This window comes from Mauremys reevesii, linkage group 4 (genome assembly GCF_016161935.1).
Source record: "Mauremys reevesii isolate NIE-2019 linkage group 4, ASM1616193v1, whole genome shotgun sequence".
Lineage (NCBI taxonomy): Eukaryota > Metazoa > Chordata > Testudines > Geoemydidae > Mauremys > Mauremys reevesii.
Genome location: NC_052626.1, coordinates 130,545,157 through 130,570,563, shown reverse-complemented (window position 1 = coordinate 130,570,563; position 25,407 = coordinate 130,545,157). Strand labels below are relative to the sequence as shown.

Here is a 25,407-nt window from a genome sequence, read left to right as displayed (position 1 = left end):
TCCCGCCCGTCGGGCTTTGGCTCAGGCCTCTCCCCACTGAAAACCAAATCCTGAACAGGTTTTAATGTAGACGCTGTTGTAGGGATTTTGCAGCAGAATCCAGCCGCAGTGGGATTATTGATAAATTACAATTCTTCCCATTCCATGGTGCCAACGTGGTTGGGATCCCTAGGGCAAGCAAGATGGGGGACTGGAGAGGGAAAGGGCCAGGCTACTGGCATGACTGTTTTAGAGGGGTCCAGGCTCACCCTACATAGAGGCCAATGTCACTGCAGAGAATGGGGTGGAGTGCAGGCCAGTGCTGACCCTATTTGCATCCATGGGGCAAGGATGCAGAGCTCAGTGAGCCGGCCTCATAGGGTACATGGAGGAAGGGATGCCTAGGCTGCTCCTACCTGTTGCAGCATGATCGCCTGCTGCTGCTGTAGCAGAGCTTGGAGCTGGGGAGGAGACAGGATCTGCTGCATCTGCTGTGGCGTGATCATCTGCGGCGACATCATAGCAACGGACACGGGGACCTGCGGAGACAGAGAGCGAGAGCGCGTTAAACACAACCCCGTGCTGAGCTTGCAGGAGGACGTTCTCACCTACAGCTACACACTCCGTTGCGATCCGTCGCTCCCTCGTTAAGGCTGAAACAGAGTTTCCCGCCACCTTAGGCCCTTAAAAATCCTCCCCAAAATTCCAGACTTGGTAGGCTGGGCCTGGGACTGCTTTAGGAATGTCCTACTCACTTTGAAGTCAAATCAGACATGGGGTTCCCTGAATGATGCTTCCTCAATATAGGGCTGCTACGCCAGGCTCCAAAACCCCTCAAAAACTGGTTTGGGTCCCAGAGCTCCAGTGCTAGCAGAGAGGATTTGAAAATGTAGCCAGCATCACCAAGCATCATCATTCAAAAGCCACGAGTTAGGCCCAAAAGAGCCATGAGATTTTTAATACACCTCTACCTCGATATAACACTGCCCTTGGGAGCCAAAAAATCTTACCGCATTATAGGTGAAACCGTGTTATATTGAACTTGCTTTGATCCACCGGAGCGCGCAGCCCCCCCAGAGCACTGCTTTACCGCGTTATATCCAAATTCGTGTTATATCAGCTGGCGTTATATCGAGGTAGCAGTGTACATAGGTTTTTTTCCCTTGGGGAATTCCCTTCTTGGTTTTGAGCCTTTAAGGGGGTCATGTTTTCAAGCTTTTCTCCACAGCCATGAAGGCTACAATCTTACTTGTATTTTAAATGAAAGCAGAGAGTCTCACGTAATAACATGATTCCAGGAGCCGAGGTGTTAAGCAAATGTCACGAATTGCCAGATAAAATTGCAGCAAGCACTGATATAATTGCTTAAGGGCTCATTTTCAGAGGCACTGCACACCCATAAATCCAGTTGTAAAAGGCGGGGAGGGAGGGAAATCGATGCTCTGTATCTTTACAATCAGGCCCTCCAACCAGCAGAGGTTTGGGTTTTGCAAAAGCAAAACCCTGTCTGATTTGGATCCAGACTCCATTTTATCTGAATCTCAAAAGACACGGGAGAGGGGTGGGGTCAGAGGTTTACCCATCTTTAGGGTTCCCATGGCACTTTTTGCTAAGAACCAGTAGCCAGAACTTCTCTAACCCACTGCCGCTATGCAGCGTGTGTGAGCTCGGAGGCAGCTGCACTGGGAAGGTGGGGGCAGAGATCCTTGAGAAGCATGCTGTACGATTTGGAGAGAACACGGCGCACACAGTGGGTGCGATCCTGTGAGATGCAGGGCACCTGCTGGGAACTACAACTCCCATCCAGCCAAAGGAAGTTGTGGGAGCCAGAACCTTGCCCAAATCTTATTTTAGTCCATTGCAGGTGGCATTTTGCCCCTTCCCCCCGACCCTGCCCCATTCTGGGCCTGGACCAGCTGGGCTGGTGTGTTTTCCATCTGCCTCAGTTCAGGGAGGTGTAACAGCGCAGCTGGCCCCTTCGATGACATTGGGCCCCGCTGTTCTCTTCCAGTCCAGGTGGGCCCTAGTTTGGTGTCCTGAGGAGGGCAAGGCTGCCCTGAGCATTACAAATGAGACGGCCCAAAGCAACAGAACTCACAGTCCTCAGGCAGGGGGACTGGGGTGTCCTGAAGGAGAGTCCAGAACCCAGAGTCCACAGGGAGCACGAGTGAGCTCGAAAGAAGGTTGGTGAAAGGCTGGTGAAAGCAGAAGGCAGGCAGGGGGGAGTGGGGTGGTGGTGTCCCCTACAAACTTCCCCAGCCCAGAGAGCTGCTGTCAGAGAGGGCTGAAAGCAATAGAGAGCCTAGTTGATCTTTGACTCAAAAAGCTGGAGCCAGAGCCAAGGAGGGCTAAAGGCTGGGGAAAGGTGGAGGGGTGAACCCACCCACGTCTCCAGGGGAGAGCTGGAGCTAGGCCTGAGAACATAACAGGGCGGAGAAGCACCCCAGCTAGAGGGGGTAGGGTGAGGCACTGGAGCTGTACCGGAGAGCTGGGGAACGGTGAGAGGGGCTGGAGCTGTATCTCGCCTCCTGATGGACTGTTGGGAGTTGAGAATGAGTAAATGTACCGTTCGGTCAGTGCTGGGGAAATCTGGATTATGGTTGTGGGATTTCTTATAATAAATTACTCCCCAAAAGGGCTCTTTATACATGGAAAGCTTGTGTGGAGTTCCCGGGGTCTCTGGAAGAAAGGGGAAACCGAGGCAAGCACGCTTGTAATGCCGCAGCTGAAGGGCAGTCGAAGTGGGGGTTGCCTTAACACAGTGGAGACTGCAGGCAGGCGATTAGCCCCTGGAAGGGGGGAAACTGCAAGTGCCCAGAAGAGGGAAACCAAGGCAGGGGGCTGCTTGCAGGGCCATCTGAGGATAGGATGACTGAGAAATGGGGAGGGAAGCCCAGGATGTCCATGGCCCTTTCCAGGTGAACTGCCATCAACTGCTCAGGTGTTGAATCCCAACATCCCATTTCCGGGCCCACAATCTAGCCCTCCAGCCCAGACCTTCTCTTCCCCACCCTTTGAACTGCAGCATTCGGGGAAGGTGCTGGCAACAACTGGGGGTGGGGTGGGGGGTGGACCCACAACCCATATGTTTTGCAACAGCTCTAGGGCGAGTTTAGTGCCCGTTCCCACTCCCCCCAGCCCTGCCTTCCCCTTCCCTTCATTGCTTACATTCTCTTCTATGACAAAACACACCTAACAAGCTTGGGGCCCCAGAAGAAAGGGGAGGAAGGGGAGGCATTTGGGCTTGTCAATCAAATGTCACCTCTTCACCTTCCAAACTGGTTCTAGCAGCTGCATTAAAACATAGCTGGTTGGAAGCAGGCCGGGTCAGAGAGCCCGCTGCAGCGGGGGGTGGAAGAGGAGTGCAGACCCCAGGCGAGCAGAAGTTCTTACTGGTGATAAGCCGGGAGGAGGTGGGAACAAGGGCAAGGGATTGAACAGCAGATCCCAACGTGAAAGGTATCAAGAGATGCCAGTCCTGGATACCGCCGTCCGCGCGGGCTCAAGAGCGACCAAAATAGAGCAGCTGCGGCTCCCAAACTGGGTCGTCGTCACTCACAGGAGCTTGGAAGCGGGTCGGAAGAAGCCCGCAACCAACCTGCAGCGAGCGCGCGCCCCCCCTTGGGGGTTGCCTGAGCCGAGCGGCTCAGGGTCTGATGTGGAGGCAGAAGGGAAAAATGGCCACCTGATGTCCACGGGTAACTGGCACGTGTGTGGTGGGCGCAGGGGAAGTGGAGCACTGAGGTGCTCCGATACCACTGCAAGCGCCTGCGCAGAACAGATTGCAGTTCCTGACTGTCAAGTGTTTGGCCAGCAGCCCCTCCTAGCAGCAAAGTCCACTAGGACTCTAGCTCACAGGCTACGTGTCATAAGTGGCTTCAAATTGTTTGAATTTCACGGGATACGCACGGCTGCCGAGTCCCTCCCTGAACTGCTGTGATTTTTCCAACACCTGGGGCTGCTCCTGGGGGGGTTTGTGGACTGACCCCATCCCAACGGGGTTGGGGGCAAGGGGCAGTGGCTAGCCAGGCTTATCTCAGGGGGAAGGGGAGTGTGTGTCTCACCACACAGTGCCAGTTGTCCTGGCTTAGCTCAGCCCAGAGCAGGGATTGGGGCCCTGTGCGCAGCACAGAATTGGGCTAATTTAACGATTTCCGTGAAATCGTGATTTACACAGGGCCTTATTCGGAGTATGGGTCTCACATCCTGAGAGGCTCTCTCATGGACCTTCCCCCCTCCTCACTGGCTGCCATGCAGTTCCCCTCACTCTCCCCACTGGTGATCTTTTTAAAGCTTCCTTTAATATGATTTAGCCACTAAGAAATGAGGAGGAAGAGCCAGCATTGTATGGGCCAACCAGCTCTCCATAAGCCACACTTAAGTGCTCCATGGACCACAGTCCTAATTAATCTCACTCATGGCAGGCACCCGAGCTGGACACAGGGCTTCACAGCACAGGTGCTGGGTGCTGCGCTTTCTCAAGGCACTGATCTAAACTCAAAGGAGGGAGCGAGTGAGAGCTAGAAAGAAAAAGGGGGAGAGAAGGGGACACTGGTAGCCAAAATGCTTCTAAAAATCAGACTGTGGAGAAGTTATCAGGCTTTGCAGAGACATGAGGAACATATCAATCATCTCTAGCCAACCATTATTTCCAGCTGACATTAGTAACCCATAATTACCATGCCAAGGACCAGGTGGGCTAGGAGAGCTGGCCAAGCTGACTTCTGTTATGTTAGCACGCCCCTTGTGATTTGGGGTAATGCTGGATTGTCAAGTCCTGGGCATTTGCTCTGGAAACGAGTTTCGCCCCAGACAAGTTGAGAGCCAGAACAAATGGGGGGGGGGGGGATCCTGAAAATTTTAGAGCCGCCCCCCCCCATCGCCCACCCCCATATCCAGGCAGAGGGCAGACATCCCCCCAGAATAGTTTCCAGGGGTTTGACCCTGTAATGCTGGCCCAGCGGGTGAGCTGTAGTCAGCACCTGGGAATGGAATGTAAAGCTATTGTACATTCCATGTTAACCCTGCAATATTCGCCTAAGTGGAACTGCATGCAGCACGAGCCCTCCCTGGACATCTGCAGAAAATCTCTTCCACCTAACCCAACTCTCCTAGATGCTCTCTGTCACCATGAAAGCAGGTAACCTTGGCTGGCCAGAGCAGGGAAGCCTGCCTCTCCAAGGAGGCTCCATGCTACACTAGTCTTAGCCAGAGTGACCCTGCGATAGCTGAGGGCCAGGTTACCAGGAGGGGAAAATCGGGCAGAAGATTTTCCTCGCTCTCTGGTCCTGCTGGAGGCAGAGCATGTGTGGGGCATGGGGAGAGGAGATCTCAGTTCTAGCTGGTGGTGAGTTACCTCCTACTTTGGTCCCAGCCTTGTAGTGGGAGATTGAGCCAGGCAGGGAGCAGCTGAAATAAACCATGGGCCCCTGACCGCTAAGTAGCTGCTCACACCCAGCACTGTTAGGCATTTCTGGCAACCTTCTCGGGAGAGAGCTGCAGTAACCTATTCTCGTCTGCAGGAGATGCTTGGCTTCAAAACCCACCATTTACACTTTTTAACCCTGCCAGTGAATGAGCCCCCCCCCCCCCCCAAGTCCTTTTTAACTTGCCCGAGGCCATGTCAACCGCAGATTATAACCCCCTCCCCACCACTAAAGGAGCAGCTCCGACCCGGGGTTGAAGGGAGCCTAACACTTCCAGGGACTGTGGCTGAGGGTATTTGATGTGCACCCTCTCCCCCCGCCCCTTTTCAAACAGAGCCGGACATGTGTTCATTAGGATTTGTGCTGCCAGGGTGCTGCAAAGAACAACTGATGCGTAGAGCAGGAAGGGCTGGAGTTTGGAGAGCAAGGTGGCTTGATCATTCACAGCAACCTGTGCTTCTTTTATGCAACAGGTGACCTGTTATTTGTTTCCAGGTATATCTGAAGGTATTGGCTTAGACCTAGGGCGTAACTTTTTGCCCTCACAGAGCTGTCTGCAATCAAGCATCTCAGAGGCAGATAACCACTAACCCCATTAGACAGACACACAGAGGTGAAGCAACTTGCTTACGGTCACTTCGCGGCACAGCTGAGAACAGAACCCAGGAATCCGGGCTCCCAGCTCTAATCACTCCAGCATACGTCTTCCCAGAGCTAGAAACAGAACCCAGGAGCCCCTGTTCATGCCTGAGCTCCACAATATGGATCCCACCTACTTAAGAGACCTGCTTCTTCCCTTAAGGCTCGTCTCAGCAGCTGGGCAGAGCCGGGGGTAGCAGAGCTCATGGAAGGGGCTACCCTCCATGGAATTTGTTCCCCTTCCACCCTATTGGTCCAACTGAACGGGAGTTTGCTGACCTTTGAGAAAGGTTGCAAGGCTTATCTATTTACTCAGGCTTTTTGCTAGAAGGAAGTGTCCCGAGTGGGCTGAGTTTCATTTGTCATTGCAGATCTCTCTCTCTCAGCTGACTTTGTGTAAAGTTATTTATTAATTGTTGCATGCTCACCCAGAGGCTGCAACTGAGGCATCTTGGATGAAAGTCAGCCTAGGAAGTCAAGGCCACAGGAGCGCTTCATCCGGGCAGAAGCCGGACTGCTTGCCCTCCTCGCTCTGGGAGGAAAAGTGCAAGCCCTGCGGGGGCAGGGACCGCCTTTTGGTTCTGTGACTGTACAGCACCTAGCAGAGTGGGGTCCTGGGCCATGACTTGGGCTTCTAGGTGCTACAGTCACACACACACACACACACACACACACACACACACAAATTAGTTCCTGCAAATAGCTGCACAGTCCTCCCACCATTGGGACATCTGCAACCACTGGTCACAAGACCAAATGTATCACTGAGGGGGCCTCAATATGTGCCATGGCAAAGCCACTGCCTTCCAGTGCAGAGTCCAGGCTCTTTGGCTACCAGGGCAAGGCAGCCATTAACCAGCCTTAGCAGTAGCCGTGGTCTCCACTATCTGTTCCCCTAGGAATCAAATGAGACGACCAGTCTGATAAGCTGGCGTCACCACTCTCCCTAGCCCGGTAGAGGATCTGACCAGTTGGGCATTCTCTCAGCCAACAGTGGACAACTGGAGATTTAGAGATACAAATCCATGCAGCGGCAGCACCAGGATAAGTGAGAGCGCAGGGTCCATGCCCGCTCCCAGGGAGCTAAGCCTCACGCTAATTTCCCTTTGCCATTCATCAGCTGGCAACATGCTCGGAATGAGAACCTGTAATTAATCGCTCATCTGCATCCCCCATCCAAACGTCTTCCCCCGCCCCAACCGCCACGCAGCGCGTCCTATTTGATACACGTTTGCTGGCATTTTCAAATCGGAGGCATTCTAATTACCGGAGAGTTATAACACCTTCCATTTCTCGCCCGGCGGACTGACACCCTGTCAAGAGCAAAGAGAATTGCCAGAGGTTTTGACAACACTAATTGCCCCTATAATCTAAAAACACAAAGGAGAAGCGATTAGTCGTGAGGACCGCAGCTCTCGATCCGACATGAGGTTTTCACAACGTTACAAGAAAACAAAAGCGGCGCCTTTTAGAGTTTGATGGCTGCTAACAAAAGCAGAATTATATTTTCATACAACCTTTGTCTGCCTTAAATGGCTTTCCCCTTTGCGCTACGACGCCGAGCTGACATGGGGAACGGTTCTTGTGGCTTCTTGAGAAGTGGGGGCGGAGAGGAGACAAGCCAGGTACCTGGGCTTTGGTTCCCGTAAGATGTGTATTTGAGGCTGAAGAGTTCTCGTTCCAGGTCTTACATTATGTGGGGGAACAGGTTCCAGTCACGCTGCACCATTGGCTCAGGTTATCTAGCTAACATCAAGCCCTTTAAGGGTACCATGGGTCCGGGTACTACAGCTGGTTAGAAAATGGAGATTTCCTCCTCCCCACCACACCTCAAAAATTTTCAGGTGAAAACCAGAAGTTTGAGGTTTATTGACAAAAAGTCACAATTTTCTATGAAAAGTGGAAAATGTCCACAAAAGTATTAGTTGAGTTGAAAACCCAATTGTCCATTGCAAACAGTTTTGTCCAGTCCTATTGGGTACTTTATACGACCCCTATCACTGTGGTACCTGTGCACCTTATAAACGTCACAGTGCCTCTGAAAGGTGGGGGCGTATTATCCCCATTTCACAGATGAGGAACTGAGGCAGAGAGATGAAGGCATCAAACAAAAAATATAAACTAGGCCAGTCAACAGGACTGTCAACCAGGGTTACCTCACACCACAGCCCCCAGGAAACAATGATCCTCATGTCAAACCTAGCGGCAGACAAGCGATGTGGAGATGGCTCCAAAAGGGCTCAGATGCAGGACTCTCTTATGAGGGGCACTGTGGGCATCTAATCTTAGCCAGCACGTCCGTGAGGCCATTGGGAGAATCAGTGAAGAGACATGAAGGGTTTTCAATTTGCTGGGGATGCCCAGCTCTCTCTATGTGCCAGAGAATGAGGCCAAGGGTCTGGGCGAGATTGGGGCACGCACGAGAATGCAGGGGCTAAGCCTCAATCCTCAGATCACAGTGCGTAAGGAGAAGCAAACAGAAACATTGGCGGAGGTTATATTACCCTCTCCACCCCAAATCGTTCGCAACCAGTTCCTGACTCAGGGGTCTAGTTGGATCCCCAGCTGCTCAAACTTAACAACTGTCCTGGTTGCCACTGCTCTCCATGCCAAGCCGTCTATCTCCACAGGCCTGGTAACAGCCACGCTAAGGCGCCTAATGGCATCTGAGACGATAAAGAGGAAAGTGAACCGAGCAGCACATACCCAGGGGATGTCTAAAAACATGGATGCTGAACAGCTTACTTAACCCGGAGCCCTTTAACGCACCGCCTGCAGCTACTGTGCTTGGGACAGGCTTAATGGGAGACAGAGTCACGTGAGCCCTGCTGCCAAAGCACAACTCGCTCGCACGGCTATTGCAATACACCCACCATTTGGGCGTTCATTTGCAAGGGCCACAACCAATATCTAGGGCTGTAGCTAAACTGGAATCTCGGCCATCGAGGCTCCTGGTGTTATAGGCATAGCGCTTTAATGAGCCATCTACCATGTCCAAACCAGAGACGAACCCTTGCTAGAAAGATCGGCACTGAGAAAAATAAACCATGTATTCCCAGGGCACAAAGGGTTAATGCTCAAATCTGTCAGATAGCGCGCTAGGGGCTCAAACCCCACCCATGTTGAACGGTTCCCCCATCCCATAAAGGCAGCATGCCATTTGGCATTAACTGCCACTCCCTTCTCCTGCACCTAAGTAGTGGTAGATGTTAACAGAGTAGGAGATTATTGGGGCATGATGGAGTTGAGTTTTATTCTTCGTGCAGCACCTAGCGCAGCGTGGGCGGTACAGAAAAGCAACTGCATATCATGGTAACGTGCGACAGGTCCAAATTGAGGCAAAGGAACCATGGCCATTTGGAAGTCTACATAACACTCAACAGCTCCCACCACGCTTCTTTCTACTCAGGATTATCTCCAGCCATCCTAGTGCCTCCCTTCCCTGGGAGCTGAACTTTTTCCTCTCTCCGAATATTAACTCTCCAAGAACCACCACCACAACAAAAGCTTTGCCCGGGCAGCCTGGACTGCTGGATTCTTCTCTCCAAGAATGGCCTGTATTATGTGTCATAGCTGGCATCTGCCAGATAGCGAGCTAAAGAAGGGAATGACGCACTCCTTGGCCCACTGCCATTCCACAAAACTGCTTACTAACAGCTTTGGCCCTTGAACAAATGCCTTGACGTTGTATCTCTGATTTGAGAACAGAATCGGGGGGATGAAAGGGGTGATTTTCTGAGCCGTCTTGGCTGTAATCCCACCGCGCCGGAGACGGGAGGGCGGCAGGGGATGGGGGTGGGAATAACCAGTCTGTGGGTGGAAAACAAGTCTCATGTTAAAGAGGAAGTTCTGCTCTCGGTATAAATCTGAAGCAAGTTTCACAGAAGCCAGTGGCATTCAATGGGATTTACACCAGCGTCACAGAGCAGAATCTGGTAGGGAGAATTTTTACGGGAATGAGATTTCAGGACTGAATGAGCATTGTGAAAAATAAACCTTCCTTTGCAACCCAGAAGAGAACGTTCCTTCCAGATCAGGGTTGAGGTTCATTAGTGAAGCAGAACAGGGGAAAACCACACGCTGAATGACTATGCTGACTGAACTGCCTTCTTGCTTGGAGTCTGACTTACTGGAGCAGCATAAGGAAGTCCAAAACTCAATTAAGGAAGAAATTAAAGACCCCCTTCGTTCCTGGAGTTGATCCCAGCCAGGAATCTTGCAGTAATGGAGAAGCAGGGGTGATGGGGACCCATGATTCCATGATTGTAGGGAGTGAATGCTCTTATCTCAGGAGACACAAAAGTTTGAAGCTTGAGAGATGCAATTTATCTTCACAAGTCAGGGCTGGGGCCGTTCCCCACTAGCACAGGGAATATTAGAAAACCCACAACTTGCCCAGCATCAAAAAGAGTTAATGGACAGATCTTCAGCTTCAGTTAGAAATAATGGTAATCATAGGAGCATATTTCCAAGAAGCTGGGAAATTACATGAAGCACAAAGGGGTCAGGCATCATAATGAACGAGGTGGGAACAGTAAGTTAGAGCATTTAGAGAGAAAGGTCTATAGTCACTTTTCTTGCTCAACTAAACTCTTTCCCGTACAGCCCAGTCAAAAAGCTAACACAGAAGAGCAAACCCAGCTGCCCACCCACCTGCACAGTTGTGGCCCTGATCCTGTAATCTATCACATGCAGACAGACGCCAGAATCCCACTTACTTCCGTGGGACCATAAAACAGCACATGGGCCTACTGTGTGCCTCTCACTGCACAATCAAGGTGTGTATTTATGTATACACACTGTACATACATAAACACATGCACACTACAGCTTAGTTTGAAAGCATGTATGCTGGCCACAGAGCTCAGGGCACTGTATGATAGGAACTCAAAACCCATGATTACGAAAATAAAAATGAAGATAATTTTAAGAACACCTTTTTTAAATCTGAAATCAACAAAACACATCTAAAGGGTCTGCTACGGGGACGGGAAGAGCTAGATGAGGAAAGGGAACAAATACCTGGCCTGCACCAACCTTAGAAAGGCTTTTCTTTAAATGGATGGACCACGATAGACACATAAGCCATATACCTCCCCTATAGCGCACACATTCTCATCTACTCTCCACCTGGGATACTGCTCCATGCAGGCAGACAGCCCAAAGCATTTCACTTTGAATTTGGACTAAAACAACAACAACAACAACAAGATTGTAATTACGAATCTCCACCCCATTTGAGAGTGAGCCTCAGCCCGAGCCCCGTCACGACATTTGCTGGCTCCCAAAAAAGCATCAGGCCGACGTCTCCAGCTGCGCTGCAGGTAGCAGCTTCCTGCATTTCAGGCTCTGGAGTTTATTTGGTCTCAGCTCTGTTTTAAAAAGACAACAACGAGGGCTTTAAATATTCGTACCTGGATTCTGATACTACACTGGAATAACGCCACTGACTTCTGTGGAGCGATTCCCAATTTAAAACCCACCAAGTAAGATTGGAAACAGTCCCTGGAATCTACTCTGCTGTTTCAAGTCAACAGTAAAACTCAACAGAAGCAAGATTAGGCTCACAGAGCGTCAAGCAATATACACATGCCATGGAGAATCAGAACAAGAGAGAGTGAACTTTGTGTATAGATGAGAACACGAGACTGATTCTTCATTACCTTATATCATGAGTAGCCGGTGTGAGTATGAACTGCTACAAATGCAGAATGGTCTATCTGGATAGATCTCTTAGGTATTTATACAGCCCCTATCACCACAGTATCTGAGCATCTCACAATTTTCCCGTGTATTTATCCCCGCAGCAGCCCTGTGAGGTGGAGAAGTATGGTTATCCCCATTTTACTGATGGGGATCCGAGGCCCAGATTTTCCAAGGTATGTAGGTGTTGCTGCGCTCAGCATTACAATGCCTAAGTGATTCAGGAACCTAAATCTCACTTTCCAAAGGGGTTTAAGCACTTACGACAATCCCGTTGAGAGTTAATGGGATTTAGGCCCTTAAGTGCCCAAATCACTTTTTAAACTGAGATTTAGGCATTGCAACGCTGAGTGCCACACCCCCTAAATACCTTTAAAAAATCTGGGCCGGAGACACTACGTGAGTGACCCAAGCTCACACGGGCAGTCTGGGAGTAGAACCAGTCTCCCCAGTCCCTGGGTAGTGCCCTAGCCACTGCACAAGCCTTCCTCTTTCTGGTTGTTTTACACACATTTTGGGCTCTCTCTGCACTACTGAGAGTGATTTCATAGGGTGCAGTGGCAATTGGGAACCGATCCAGGGCGAGACCGTGGAGCGCACCCAGGAGAGGAGACGTGCAAGGGAGTGAAGGTGAAGGCAGGAGCAAGTATGTGGGTGAATGTGAGCGGGTGTATGCACCTGTGCAGAGGAGAGCAGGTGAGTTTGATGTTTCAGTCACATGTCCAAGTTATGAATATGCTGTATGATCTCACCTACATGTGTCCTCGCCAGTGCCAGGCACCCCAGTAGGTAAAAGGAAGATGGCTCACGTATCCCTACGTATCAGCACGCCTCATCTGAATGTTTCCTGTGGCTGACGATCCCTTTCAAAATCTGCCACACCCCAGGGAGAGAAGGCGTCACACCACATCCCAAGCTGGCACCGCCTTGAGAATGGGCATCGCTGACCAAACGGACGCAGAGGATCAAAAACCAAAGGCAGGTGTCTATCCGGGTGGGGGGTGTCTTATCTCCCTTTGACAAATACCCGAGCGAGGCGCTCTCTTCCTTACCCTTTGGCAACACTCGTCTAGCTGATTAGGCCAACAAAGTCTTACAGAATTGAAGTGACTTCTTGGTCACCTGCCCTCCAAACACCGTTGCTCTCCTTGGAGCAGCTGGGCCCCTGGGCTGGTGTTATTCCTGTAGCCTGCAGGGTGCGGACCGAGCCACTGGTTAGGGATCACTATTTGGTAGAGGCCAGCCAGCCAAAGGGAAGGGGACACTGGAGAAAGGGGCCTAGACCTGGGCACTGCAGGTTCAAGTGGAAAAATCTCAGCGCTGCATCAGCAGAGTTCAAAGGGGCTGTTCTATTTCTCCTCGAGAGGGAACGCGGAGGGGCCGGTATTGATCTGTCTTCATTACCCATTTCACTCAAGTTTCAAACCAACAAAATACACTTTTCCGCTCCAGCGCCCTCCCTGCCGCAGCAGACAAAAGAAAAAGCAATTTCCTCAAGTTTGCTCCAAACTCTCTGCTCCTTCCTTGGCGCCCTTCTTCCCTCTCCCATGACGGACACATTTCTAGCCCCAGAAACCTCGTCCCACAGGGGACAGGAGTCTCCCCGCTCCCCCACAGCAGGCAGAGAGCAGGATGGGATGTTATCTCCTAGCTGGCCACCTGCTGATCCATGCTATGGCTTCTAGGTTGACAGGAACGAGGGTGGTTTCGAGGTGAAATTGCTACCTTTTTGCCTGCAAGTTCATTGCCTCTACTCATCCACAGAGCAGATGCAGCATGGGACAGTGGCAGTACAGGGATCCCAGCTGCTTAGTCTCTAACAGGAACTGGAAACAGGCAATACAGCTTGATACTTCCAGGCCTTGGGTACAAAACTGGCCGAGGGTGACAATGACCCAAAGTAGCACCCACCGAATGGCTGTTTGGCAGCTGATGGGAAATGAGCTTGGTGGGTCTCGGGCCAGATCCCAGGAGGCAGCATCCTTATCACAAGTTCCTCCCATCGCAACTGGCGCTTGTTGGCCATCCAAAGAGTGAGTGGGAATAGGGATCAAACCCCCTTTCTTACCTTCCAAGGCATACTGGTGGGGCAGCTGTCAATGTCTCTCTTACGTCTGTTCTAAAAGGTTAACAGAGATTTCAGTCTCCAGGTCCATCATTCTGGTAATCAGCACTAAACTCGCTTTTAAAAGAAAGTCACAGAGGTTGGCTTCCAGAATCCAGAGCCGTGGTTCTCAACCTCTTTACCATTGCAGGTCGCACATGTAGCTCTCTTATGTGTTATGTAGGCCGCATCCACACAATATATACACTATCTGTATGGCCCTGAGGATGTCACATGGGCTGCAGCTGTGTGTTGATTGGACCGCAAGTGTTGAGAGCCATTGATCCAGAGTCACACCTAATGGGATATAGACTGAGACGCCCCCCTCCTCCCCAACTCATCCCACACAGAGCCAATGAACATCCATCAAATGTTAAATTTCATCCACTTGGTGACATGGGCTGGATCTGAACCAGTGACTTGGCTCTAACAGCCCATGACTGATCCCCAGCCTCTTAAGAGCTGTAGCAGTTCCCTGGGAGTTCAGTGCTAGAGGGTGACCCAAGGCACAGAGTTCAGGAGAGTTTGGATCTGGAGATGTCATTCAGAGCGACCTGCCCATGGAGCTATGAGACCCATCCTGAGACTCCCATTCAGGTCAGCTAGGACTGCAGGTACTCAGCTCCTTTCATGAGCAACAAGCTAAGGCTTGGCAAGCATTCACACAGGAGAAGGAGCATGGAGACGGGAACACACATGGCAACCAGAAAACACCAGCCCTGTGACACCACACCCCCAGTGAGGCTGGACAGCACCGGGCATTAGGTATTTTATCAACACTTCCTGAACTGATTCTTCCAGCATCATTTAGCGCCCCTGCATGCAGTTCCGTTATTAAGTTCCTGGGGGCGGAAATATAGGGACACAAACCATGCCATGCTGGGGGAAGAAACCACTTACAGTGACAGTAACCACCCATATGCAATTTCTTTTTTAGGGGAGAAAAAGGGGAGGTTTTGTTTCAATGGTGCAAAGCAATTTTGTGTAAGGTGGCAGACACTTTTTTACCCCAGCTGCAGCAATCACATGAACTGTGCACTGCACCGCTGGGTATGTTGAAGGAAAGAGGATTGGGGGAGGTTCCACATTTGAAATACCGAGTCCTCGCAAGCTCAGCAGCTACTTATTGCTTTTCAAATACACATGAGCATCATTATCTTTACTATCACAGCCAGCTCGATGCCCCAGATGTTCCCCTATCAGCAAGGATCCTTAGAACAGGGGCAGAATCCTGACATACTGAGGCCTAAAGGCACCTAAGAACGGAGGCACCCCAACTGAGAGACCTGGGGGCTGGTTTTGCAGAAAGTGCTGGGCATCCACCTCTCTCACTGGCATCCCTGGGAGCTGCGGATCCTCAGCGCCACTGAATAAAAATCAGACTTGCGTTGGAGGGAGGGGGTGCCCAAAAAATGAGACAAAAAAAAAAAAAAAGAAACAACCCATCAGTGGCCACCTTTCATGATATCCAAGGTACGATGAGACTGACACGTCCCCTCTCTGTGCCTCAGTTTCCCCATCTGTATAATGGAGATGATGGTACCGATCTCCTTTGTAATATGCTTTGAGATCAACTGATGAAAAGTGCTACAGAAGAGCTAAGCATTATTATAATGGACATTAAGGACATTTCCTCCTGCCAGCTGATATCAGACCCTAACCTCCATGCAGTTTTTCTATTTAAATCCAGTAGACCCCAACTCAGCAAAGCATTTAAGCATGTGCTCAAGTCCCACTGAAATCAACTGAAACTTGAGTATGTCCTTAAAGTTAAGCATATGCTTAAATTCTCTGCTGAAAGAGGACGGACTGCTGAGCGAGGGCCTCAGATGCCGGCAGGGGGTTTCGGAGACTGGTTTCAGCCTGAACGGGGGATTGTGCCCCTTTCATTTTGAGCAAACTCCAAAAATCTCCAAGCGAAACTCAGCTGAAAGGGAGGAGCTTTTTATCTGGATTTAACCGAGAGCCGCAAATCAGGCCAGACTGAACACCCAGAGTCTGTTTCATCCAGTCCCATAACAGCCAAGGTGGGGAAAGAGGAGCTGAAATGAAGCCTAATGGTGTTAGCGAGACAGACAGAGGGCCCTGCATGAAAAGGACAGGCAGTGCTCTGAAGAACAGAGCCCTGCTCACCAGATCACTGCACTAGGAGCGCAAGAGAAACCAGTTTCTACGGCCAACCCGACTGTGCTTCCACAGGGTGGTGCTGAGCAGGTCTGAGTGCCCTCAGCTCCCTTTGAAGTCAATGCGAGCTCAGCAGCCCAGTGCAGGGTCAGGCCGCTAGCCAGACAAAGAGTAGCCTGGGGAGCCAGCCCATACTCGTAACTCCTGCTACACAAGTGAGACAACACAAGGGTTGCAGGCTCAGTCTCTTCAGGGCCTAATCCTGAACAGGTGCCGATCACCTGCATCGCCCACTGAAGTCAATGGAAGTGACGGGTGCTTAGGAAGCTCACTCACAAAAGTCTCCCCCGGCCTCTGATTGCGTAGCGCCCTCCAAGAGCAGTGCGCTCCCCCCAGTCATTCCATGGTCTCCTCCACCACCAAATCTGGGGGGCGGGGTAAAGGCCTGCTCCCCGCCTGCTGCCATCTCACCATACAATAGCCTCTCTCCTTCTCCACTTCAGTCTGAAGAAACCCTCCTGGTCAATCTCATCCACACCATTCCCTGTTAGATAAACTTCCTTTCAAAGGAGTCTGCTTAATCCTCTATCTCCCCTCCTTCAGATCCTCCTCCAGCTGCTAGGCAGGGGCAAGCCGGGAAGGAGGGGGCGGGGAGACAGGCTGCTATTCCTGACTCATATAGCCTATAACTTTCACAAGTTCTTTTGCAAGACAAAAGGGGGAGAAGGGGGCAGAAAGCCGGACTCTTAACTCTGAACAAGCCAGCCAGATGGATGGACAGACAGCAGCGAAGGGAGGGGTGGGATGGAGGAAAGAGCGCAAGAGAGAAAGCAGATCACGAAAGACTGAGGGCGAAAGGGAAGATAAACAGGCAGTGACAGAATGAGAGAGACACACCATGGGAGAAGAAACAGAAGGAGGGAAAACAGAATGTGAAAGAGAGAAATGGAGAAATACACACACACACACACACACACACACACACACACACAGATGTAACCGGAATCTGACTTCACTCTTACTGTCTTTGTTCTTTCAAGATATTTTCCATCCAATGACTGCATTTCCTTCCTGAAAACACTATTGGAAAAAGCTGCCTGCTTGCGCGAGAGAAGCCCTGACTAATTATTGCTGTTAATACTACAGCTGTGATTTCCCCTCATCCGTTCCCTCTTCACTTTCAAACCCATTAAGGCCAGGCGGCAGCAGGTCCGCTGTCCCTGCAGGGGGTCTGCGCCTCTGAGGCAGGTGGGACAAAAACGAGACCTGTTTCAGAGTGGCTCTGGACTCCACCCTATCCTGCTAAAGGGATAGAGGTTTTCTGGGGAGTTTCAAGCCTGCAGCAATCAGAGACAGGAAAGATCTATTAGGCCATCCAGCCCAGTCTCCCGTCTCTGCCAAGGTGGGATTCCTTCCCCTAGTGCTTTGTCCCATCTAAAAATTTAAAAGATTTCAAGGAATGGGACTTCCACTGCTCTCACAGAGAGGCTATCCCAACCCCCAACACGCCACAGGCCTGATCCGAAGCACACTGAGGTCAAGGGGAACGAATGAAGGCACGAGGTGGAGCAAATGCGCTCGATATCAGGTTTGCCAAGAGAGGGGAAGGGAGGTGGAGACCCCCCCAGGCGCTCAAAGACACCCCCTCGCCCAGCCCCAGCGGTAATGCTGTCGGCGCAGAGCTGAGGGAAAGAGAGAACAAGACAGACCTGATGGAAAGAGAGAGATGGGGGAAAGATCAGGAGGCAATGATACAGCTTGCAACAAAACGGGGGGGGGGGAAGGAAAACCAATAATAAAAAGGTAGGGGTGTGTGTGTGTGTGTGTGTGTGTGTGTGTGTACGTGCGTGTGTGCGAGTGCGAGAATTTAATCCGTTTCATTCCAGGCGCGCGTTGCCGGGAAGGGGGAGGAAGAGAACAAACAGCAACAAAAAACTGTCCCATGGATCTTGCTCTCCGGGGCACCTGGCTGAGCAGAAACTGACCTTCCTCTCCTCCCTCCTGCCCCAGGTTCCCCCTCCCGCGGGCTTCGGAGCCAGCTCTGCCTGCTCTAGGAAGGACCTCCGGCTCAGAGAGAACTCGTGCTAATTACTTTCCTTTGTTAATTAAACCCACGTGGCTCTAATAAGGTAACCTGCTGTTCGCCGATAAATTTAATTAGCCTGAAGGGAGAGCCCCTCCGCACAGCTCTTTAAATTGTCACTTTACATTCGCTTGGGCCTTGCTTCTCTTCCCCTCTCCTTCTCTTGCTGGAGTCAGGCCCTCTTTGCTGGCCCCCCTTCGTGGGAGGAACCTGTCAGAGCGTGGCTGAGGCTACCAGTCAACAGGTTGAGGTTGGAGAAGGACACTGCCTGTGAAAAGGTGAGGGGGTTGAGGTCATGACCACGGTCAGCCCCCTTTCCATCTCTCTTGCGGCAATTTTACTCCTCCTGCCAGCCATCCTTTCTAGCAGCACCAAGTTTCCCCCCTCAGCAGTGCCTTGTCAATGCCAGGGTAAACCACCCTGGTATTTGTCTCCCTCTAGTGGCTGGTTTGTGTAAGAGGATAAAGACCTACTGCCGCTACCATCTCATGAGTCCCTCTTTTAGCGCACGCTTTCAGTGCTGCAGTTCCCAGGTTCAAACCCCACTGCCAGTACCTCCCCCTTGTAGTGCCAGTGATCCCAGCGAGCGTCCTCTGGCAGGCAATGCCCTGCCTCCTGGGAGGAACCCATGTATCACCCTTCCCCCCACAGAGCCACAGGCACTAGCTGTCCTGGCATCTTGCCCCAGCACACGGGCCTGTTGGCCCCAAGAATGCTTTCCAGGGGACTCTCCCCCATGGGTGGAGTGTTGCAGACTCCTGGGAGGGGGGCGCTGCACCCTTCCACTGCAGTGCAGCAGACTTGCCCTGTCCTTCCTCAGGGTCCAACGCCCTACAGGCGTCTGCTTCCATCTCTCTCTCTCTCCAGGTCCTCGGTTGCCAAATCCAGAGCTGTGTTCAGACAGCTACAGAGCAACAGGGCCACTCTGGGGGGAGAGGGGTAAGTCCCAGCATGTTCCCTCATGTTTAATTTGTGAATCAATTTAGTGCTCAGGAAAAGAGGGATGAACAGGACCAGCCTAAGCCAGGGATATGGAAGGCAGCTGTTGCTCTCTCGCTTCCCAGATGTGCCAACATCCCTCATTCCTGACCCACAGCAGCCCCCTCCCCTGCTTGGGATTCCAAATCCAGGCTCCCGTTGAACTGACCACAAGTTGCTTTGCAGCCAGGATGCAACGTGGGTTTTATGATGTGGGCACATGGGGCCTTACGGGAGTCCACAAAAGGCAACTCCACTCATGACCTGAGCCAGGATTTAAAGCCAGATCTGCCGAGGTGAAAGGGCAGGTCATTAACCCCAGCTCCCTCTCTAACCTGGCAACACCCACCCACTCCACCTCCTTCCTGGAGCCTTGCCCGTCATCCTGGGTCAGACTATAAAATAAACTACCCTGATGTAAGCCTCTTCACAATAGCTACATGGCCTGAGGGTCATATCCTTCCATGTGGTCCCAGGACATACACGGATACCTCTTTCGCTCTCACACACACTCTCCCCTTAACCCCAAATCTCCCACGTACACTAATATTACACTCCCGCAACCCTCCCCCACCATAAACACATGCCCCTTACACACAGCTCATTAATATACACCTACTGAAGAACAGCCTCCCACTACCAGAGCCCAGCCTGCCCTCCAGAACCCACATATGCAGGAGAACTTCTCCTTGGGTGAAATGAAGATGCCACAAGTTGGATGGATTTGCAATAGCTGTCCTAATCCTCCCCCTAAGCATTCACCATCTGGCATCAGCAGCCCAAACCAGTGAACAGAGAGAGGGGGGAGACTCCTCTCCTGAAATTGAACCTGTATCCAAAATATCTGAGACATTGTCCCCTCCTTCCCCCATTGACTTCTCTTATGGTGAAGCCCAAAGGATACGGACAGGGACTCGTGACCTCCCTGTAGGTGTTTTTAAGGGAGTGTTATGGCAGGGAGCGTGAGCGTATGCACGCATGTGTCTGTAAATGGATGAGCCTTCCTAAAGCACCTGCAATCATTTAGGAGAACCGTCCTGCTGAAAGTCAATGATGCTCCTAAGCTGCGGAGGCAATCTTGGGAAGCCCACCCAGGACACAGAAATGAATTTCTGGAGGTTGTGCCAAACCCCAGCGGAGGAGTTCTCTTTGTGCTAGTAGAACACTTCCCATAAGGGTTTGGGTGAAGGTGGTTCTCTGCCTCACCTGGACTGCGGGCTGCTTGTTCTCATTGCTGCTAGGAGAGGTCAGCCCCGTGGCCTGCTGCAGAAGGAACTGTCTCGCCACCTGGAGAGCCTGAAAAAACAAAATAAAAAACCAGAAGATAAGAGCGTGGTAGAGGAGAAGAGGTAATTTCTCTTTTCAAGCTCCTTGTGCCTTATTTACCTGTGTATGCGCTCACTACCTAGACACCATCCAACCGGAGAAGTACAGCCAGCAGGACAAAGTGGTCTCAGGAAGCCCCTTAGGGCACGTCTATGCTGCAATCAGACACCCGCGGCTGACCCGTGCCACCTGACTCGGTCGAGTTGGGGCTGGAGCCTGAGCTCCGCGACCCTCCCACCGCGCAGGGTCCTTGAGGCCAGGCTCCAGCCTGAATGTGTACACTGCAATTAAACAGTCCCTTAGCCAGAACCCGAGTCAGTGGCGTGGGCCAGCTGTGGGTGTCTGATTGCAGTGTAGACAGACCCTTAAGATTAACTGGATGAGAGAGACAGAGGGATAATGCAAGGAATAGCACCAAAAGAGAGCACCTCACTTGTTGGAGAAAGATGGCCTTGGACTCAGGAGAGGCAGGTTCTATTCTCAGCTATAGCACAGATTCGCCCTGTGTGACCTTGGGCAAGTCACTTTGCCTGTCTGTGACTCAGTTCCCCATCTATAGAATGGGCATGCTAATCTTTGCCTACCTCACAGGGGTGCAGTGATGCTAAATCCATTTGTTAGGTGCCTGGAGGGGAGCATATAACTACCAGAGGAGTAGATCAAGTAAAGAGCAGGATTTCACCCCAAATGAATAACCAGTGACACAAGTACTCCTGTTTTTTTTGCAGTGACAGAATGTGGACATTCTACAGATAATTTTCAGCAGTGCAGGAGAGGAGTTTAGCAGTACTTACTAGTGATCGTACATGAATCTGTTTATTTTATGGGCGTCTGCCTGGAAAGTGTTGTTAGTTTCCTGAGCATTCACTGATTTGTTTTCAATAATATTTATTAAGTCACTTGTATTAACTAAAAATGAAACACTTTGCTGGCATTGGAGAAAAGCACGAGTCAGTGAGATTGCTAGTCAAGGCGTGTGCAAAAACATGCTGGGAAAGGAAGCAGGGGAAAACGGTGGGTGAAAACGAATGCAAGCCCAATCAAGCGAGTGCACCAGGGCACGAGGAAGAGAGCAACAGCGAGAATGTGTGTGTGAACACGAGGAGCGCACAAGAGAATGCACACATGCGGAAGAGCCAAAGCATCCACTAGAGCTGGTGAAACACTGCAAACGTGTGAAAGAAACCGAGAGGGCGTGCAAAAGAGCGAGAGAAGCACGAGACAGAGAGGTTTCATTCAGGAGCTGAGAGCAAGCAAAGAGAAGGGAATAAATTCTAACACAAACAATCCTGTGGTACTCCGGGCTGCTGCTCCCAGGTCCGTTTCCTCATACGTTCCTTATTTTTTGCTTTTAAAGATTTTTTTTTTGGGGGGGTGGGGAGGGGTACCTTTCTGAACAACAAAGTCATTGTAGTCCTGCCTGCAAGACAGGTTTTTATTACAGCGCAGAGACAGGAGGGGGGAGTGGAGGGGGAGAGGTCGGAGGGTCATAGCCCAGCTTGGCGGTGCTGCAAACAGCATGTGGGTTCCAGTGAGCTGTCAGCGCCAGGGCCGTAAATCAAGGCCCTGGCTTCCAAGAGGCGGCTGTGCGCTCCTAGGCGGCGGAGGCACTTGCAGGGTGTGTCCCAAAGAAAGAGACGCTTGTTAATTTTCCACATTTCCATCTATAAAGAACAAAGTTACTTTCCGTCAGGCATTTATACATTATATACTGTACCGTACACACTGTTTGGAGGGGCAGCTGAATTTACACTCGAAAGCGGAGAGATTAGCACACTCACTTGCATATACCCAGAGTAATTACATATACAAATGCATGTGGGTAGGGGTAAGGCACATAATATAGTTACATACATACTTACACCTACACAGTGTCATTAGATTAATGAACATGCCATTTCAATGTAATCCGTGTTGTTGTGTGTGCATTACACATGACACAAGCAAATCAGGTTGTCCATCACATATATAGCATATACACAGTATAATTATATACTCATACACATACAGTCTCCATAATTATCTAGTTTTGACCAAACACGCACAAACACTCAAACCCCTCTCAAGCAGCCATCCAGTGGACCATCAAAAAAAAAGATTAGTTGGCTACTGTTTAAACCAAGGGTCTAATTTAGGTCTTGTCTACACCGGGAAGTTATTTCTGCAATAAGGCAGGGTGTGACTTGAAAGTGCATTAGTTATTCTGGATTAGCTCACTGTGTGCACTCTCTTATTCCGGAACAGCAGCACCTTTTTCAGTTTGGCTTAATCCGCTTCCAAAGCAATATCTATACTAGTCAATTTTCCCATGTAGACAAACTGCAAGATGCAAGACACAAATCTTTAGATAATTTCAAAGTGGCTACTGAAGCTGGGGGTCCTTATTGCAGGTTGCATCTACTACACACACAGAAAGAAAATAATGTTATGTTTAGTTCTCATTCTCCAGTAAACACACACACACACAAATACACTGTGGTACAGTACATCTTGATATGGTGCAGTTCCAGCTCCACTGTCAGAATATACCACATCAAGGGACGCAAACAAATGGAGTTGTGCCCCAAACACAGCTAAAAGCACATGTCATTTTGCAGCGCAGACAGGAACCAAGCTGTGTTTTTAGCTGCATTTGTGAATCAAGCAACTGCTCTGGAGGGTGGCAACCCAGTAGCTCATTCTCCATTTGTGGCACACTTACAATTTAGATTCCTGAAGACTAAAATGCTTTAGTTTAACCCAAGTTATCGGGCTCAACACAGGGGTAACAGGGGGAAATTTAATAGCCTGGGATATACAGGAGGTCAGACTAGATCTAATTGTCCCTTCTGGCTTACACTCTATGAAATCAATGAAAGTCAAAAGCCCAAGATCTTCAAAACACATGGACGGGGAGGCTAAAATTGGTCTCTTAGGACTGTATTTAGGCACTTAAGTCAATCCACTGGTACTGATGGACTCCCAGCCCTTTGGAAAACACACAACCCACCCATCTACCTTTCTGTGCTGCTGAGCACAAATCGAGTGCTTCAAGGCAGTGTGTTTCCACATGCATGAGCACATCAAGACAAACCCTCTCCTCCCCTGTAGTCTTTATGTTAACCTGATAACTCATTATTATTTGTATTACTGTAGTGCCTGTGAGTCCCCCTCATGGGGCAGAACCCCAATGTGCTAGGTGCTGTACACTCAGAACAGACAGTCCCTGCTCCAAAGAGCTTCTAATTGAAGTATAATACAAGACAAGAGACGAGCAGATGGATCCAGACAGATCGGGGAGGACCAGGAAATGACAAGACAACGATGGTCAGCGTGATAGACAGATGTCTCAGGGCACCATCAGCCTAGCCACTGTCAAGGCATCATGGCAAGGGAGAGAGTTTTGAGGAGGAATTTGAAGGTGGATAAAGAGGTAGCTTTGCAGGTGTTTACAGGAAGCAACTCCCAAACACACGGGGCAAAGCACCAAGGTGCTTGTATGAAAATTTAAACGTATTTAAACTATCACTAGCATTTTAACTTGTGGTAGCTAATCAAACAAACAACACAATCTCCCCCCTCCCACTGCAGTGAAGACAGGATCAGAGGGCTCACAAAACTTCTCTCTCAGGGAACCCTGGGCTGATGGGTTTGTGCAAAACTACCAAATGACTGTTTCCACCGGAAAATTCAAGGCAATTTCTACCCAGTTTCATGCTGAACTTTTTAGTTTGTTCAAAAGAAAAGAGGAGGGGGAAAAACAAAAGAAAACACGTGAACCTGCTGCAGGATGATCAAACCCCAAAGATCTTTGCACAAACGCTCAGATTAGAACGAGGCTACAACAAATTATTATTATGAGCACAATTCCTGCCAGTCTGCAGTAGGGACAGAAAATGCATCATTGTCCACTTAGAAGTCATGCTTCTGTCTGAAATTACCTATACATAAGACCTGCTCTACGCACAGATTATGTACTGATATAACTATATCAGGCAGGGGCATGATTCTTACTGAAAGTTAAATCATTGCAACCCCTTGTGTGGAGACAGCTCGGATTAAGGTCCTTAATCCAGTACAGCAGATTCCCTTTCCCATACGGGAATAGATATTCCAGTCTAAGGCTATGGCTACACTTGCACTTCGCTTTGAAGCGCTAAGTGTAGTCAAAGCGCCAGCGCTGGGAGAGAGCTCTCCCAGCGCTGTCCGTACTCCACCTCCCTGTGGGGAATAACGTGCCGCGCTCCCAGCGCTGGGGCTTTGACCACACTGGCGCTTTGCAGCGCCGCAATTTGCAGCGCTGGAGAGGGTATGTTTTCACACCCTGCTGCAGCGCTGCAAATTTGCAAGTGTAGCCATGGCCTAAGATATCTTTAAGCCACTATCCGTACACCCTCGGAAGGTTGTACCTCTACCTATAAAACTTTTGTGTTCAGAGAAGCTGCAAAATTAACGCTGAATTCTCCACTCCTCCCATCTGACAGTGGTTTGTGCAGGCTCAGTATTACAGTTTCCCCCGCAGAGACAATTTCCTCTGTTGTTTGTGTGGGCCTTTCCCACAGCGAAAGGCAGAGAAAAATCAAACCTCAAACAGAGATGGGAAAATATCATTGTGAAGAAAACAAAAAACTGGCCAGAGGATTTGGGGGCAAGTTTAGAACCGGAAGCTACTTTTTTAAAAATTCCTTTTTTGAAACTGACTAGATTTCAAGCCGGCAGCACCCTTGTGAGGAGCAGAAATTCCAGGTCAGCTGCAAGAGCAACTCCAAAGGTGCACAGGAACACACAATCAGGCACTAGCAAGCCTGCACGGACATAGCACAGGGCAGCATTATGCAATTCTTTGCAGTGGCACAAGCAGACCTGGACACCCTTGTGGCTGTACCTCAGCCTGCTCCCCACATGCAGTGTGTGTAAAAATCAGCAATGTCACCTTTGCCTATATCCCTCACTGGTATCGCACAGGGAGGTAATTCTGTAGCCACTTTTACCCAGGGACCTCCACGCTTCACTGCGTCTTTGCAAGAGGAAGGGCAGGTTTCAGTTTGGAGTGAGACCTTGGGTTT

At 50.4% G+C, this 25,407-nt stretch overlaps 1 protein-coding gene across 8 annotated transcripts in view; it reads right to left on the bottom strand.

Annotated features, from left to right (window-relative positions):
* The window catches only part of FOXP4 (forkhead box P4), a 140,724-nt gene that overhangs the window by 54,973 nt on the left and 60,344 nt on the right, over positions 1 to 25,407 (bottom strand). For 6 of the 8 annotated variants that reach the window (XR_005597669.1, XM_039535187.1, XM_039535189.1 and 3 more), the window contains exons 3-4: positions 20,243 to 20,332; positions 396 to 518 (exon numbers count right to left, since the gene is read on the bottom strand). Coding sequence is in view for 7 of the 8 variants with exons in the window: in XM_039535187.1 (XP_039391121.1) it covers positions 396 to 518; positions 20,243 to 20,332 (213 nt within the window). In the remaining variant the exon portion in view is untranslated. Of the gene's footprint in view, positions 1 to 395; positions 519 to 16,446; positions 16,501 to 20,242; positions 20,333 to 25,407 lie in introns of those variants that run through there. The other 2 variants (XM_039535193.1, XM_039535192.1) reach the window with 2 other exon arrangements.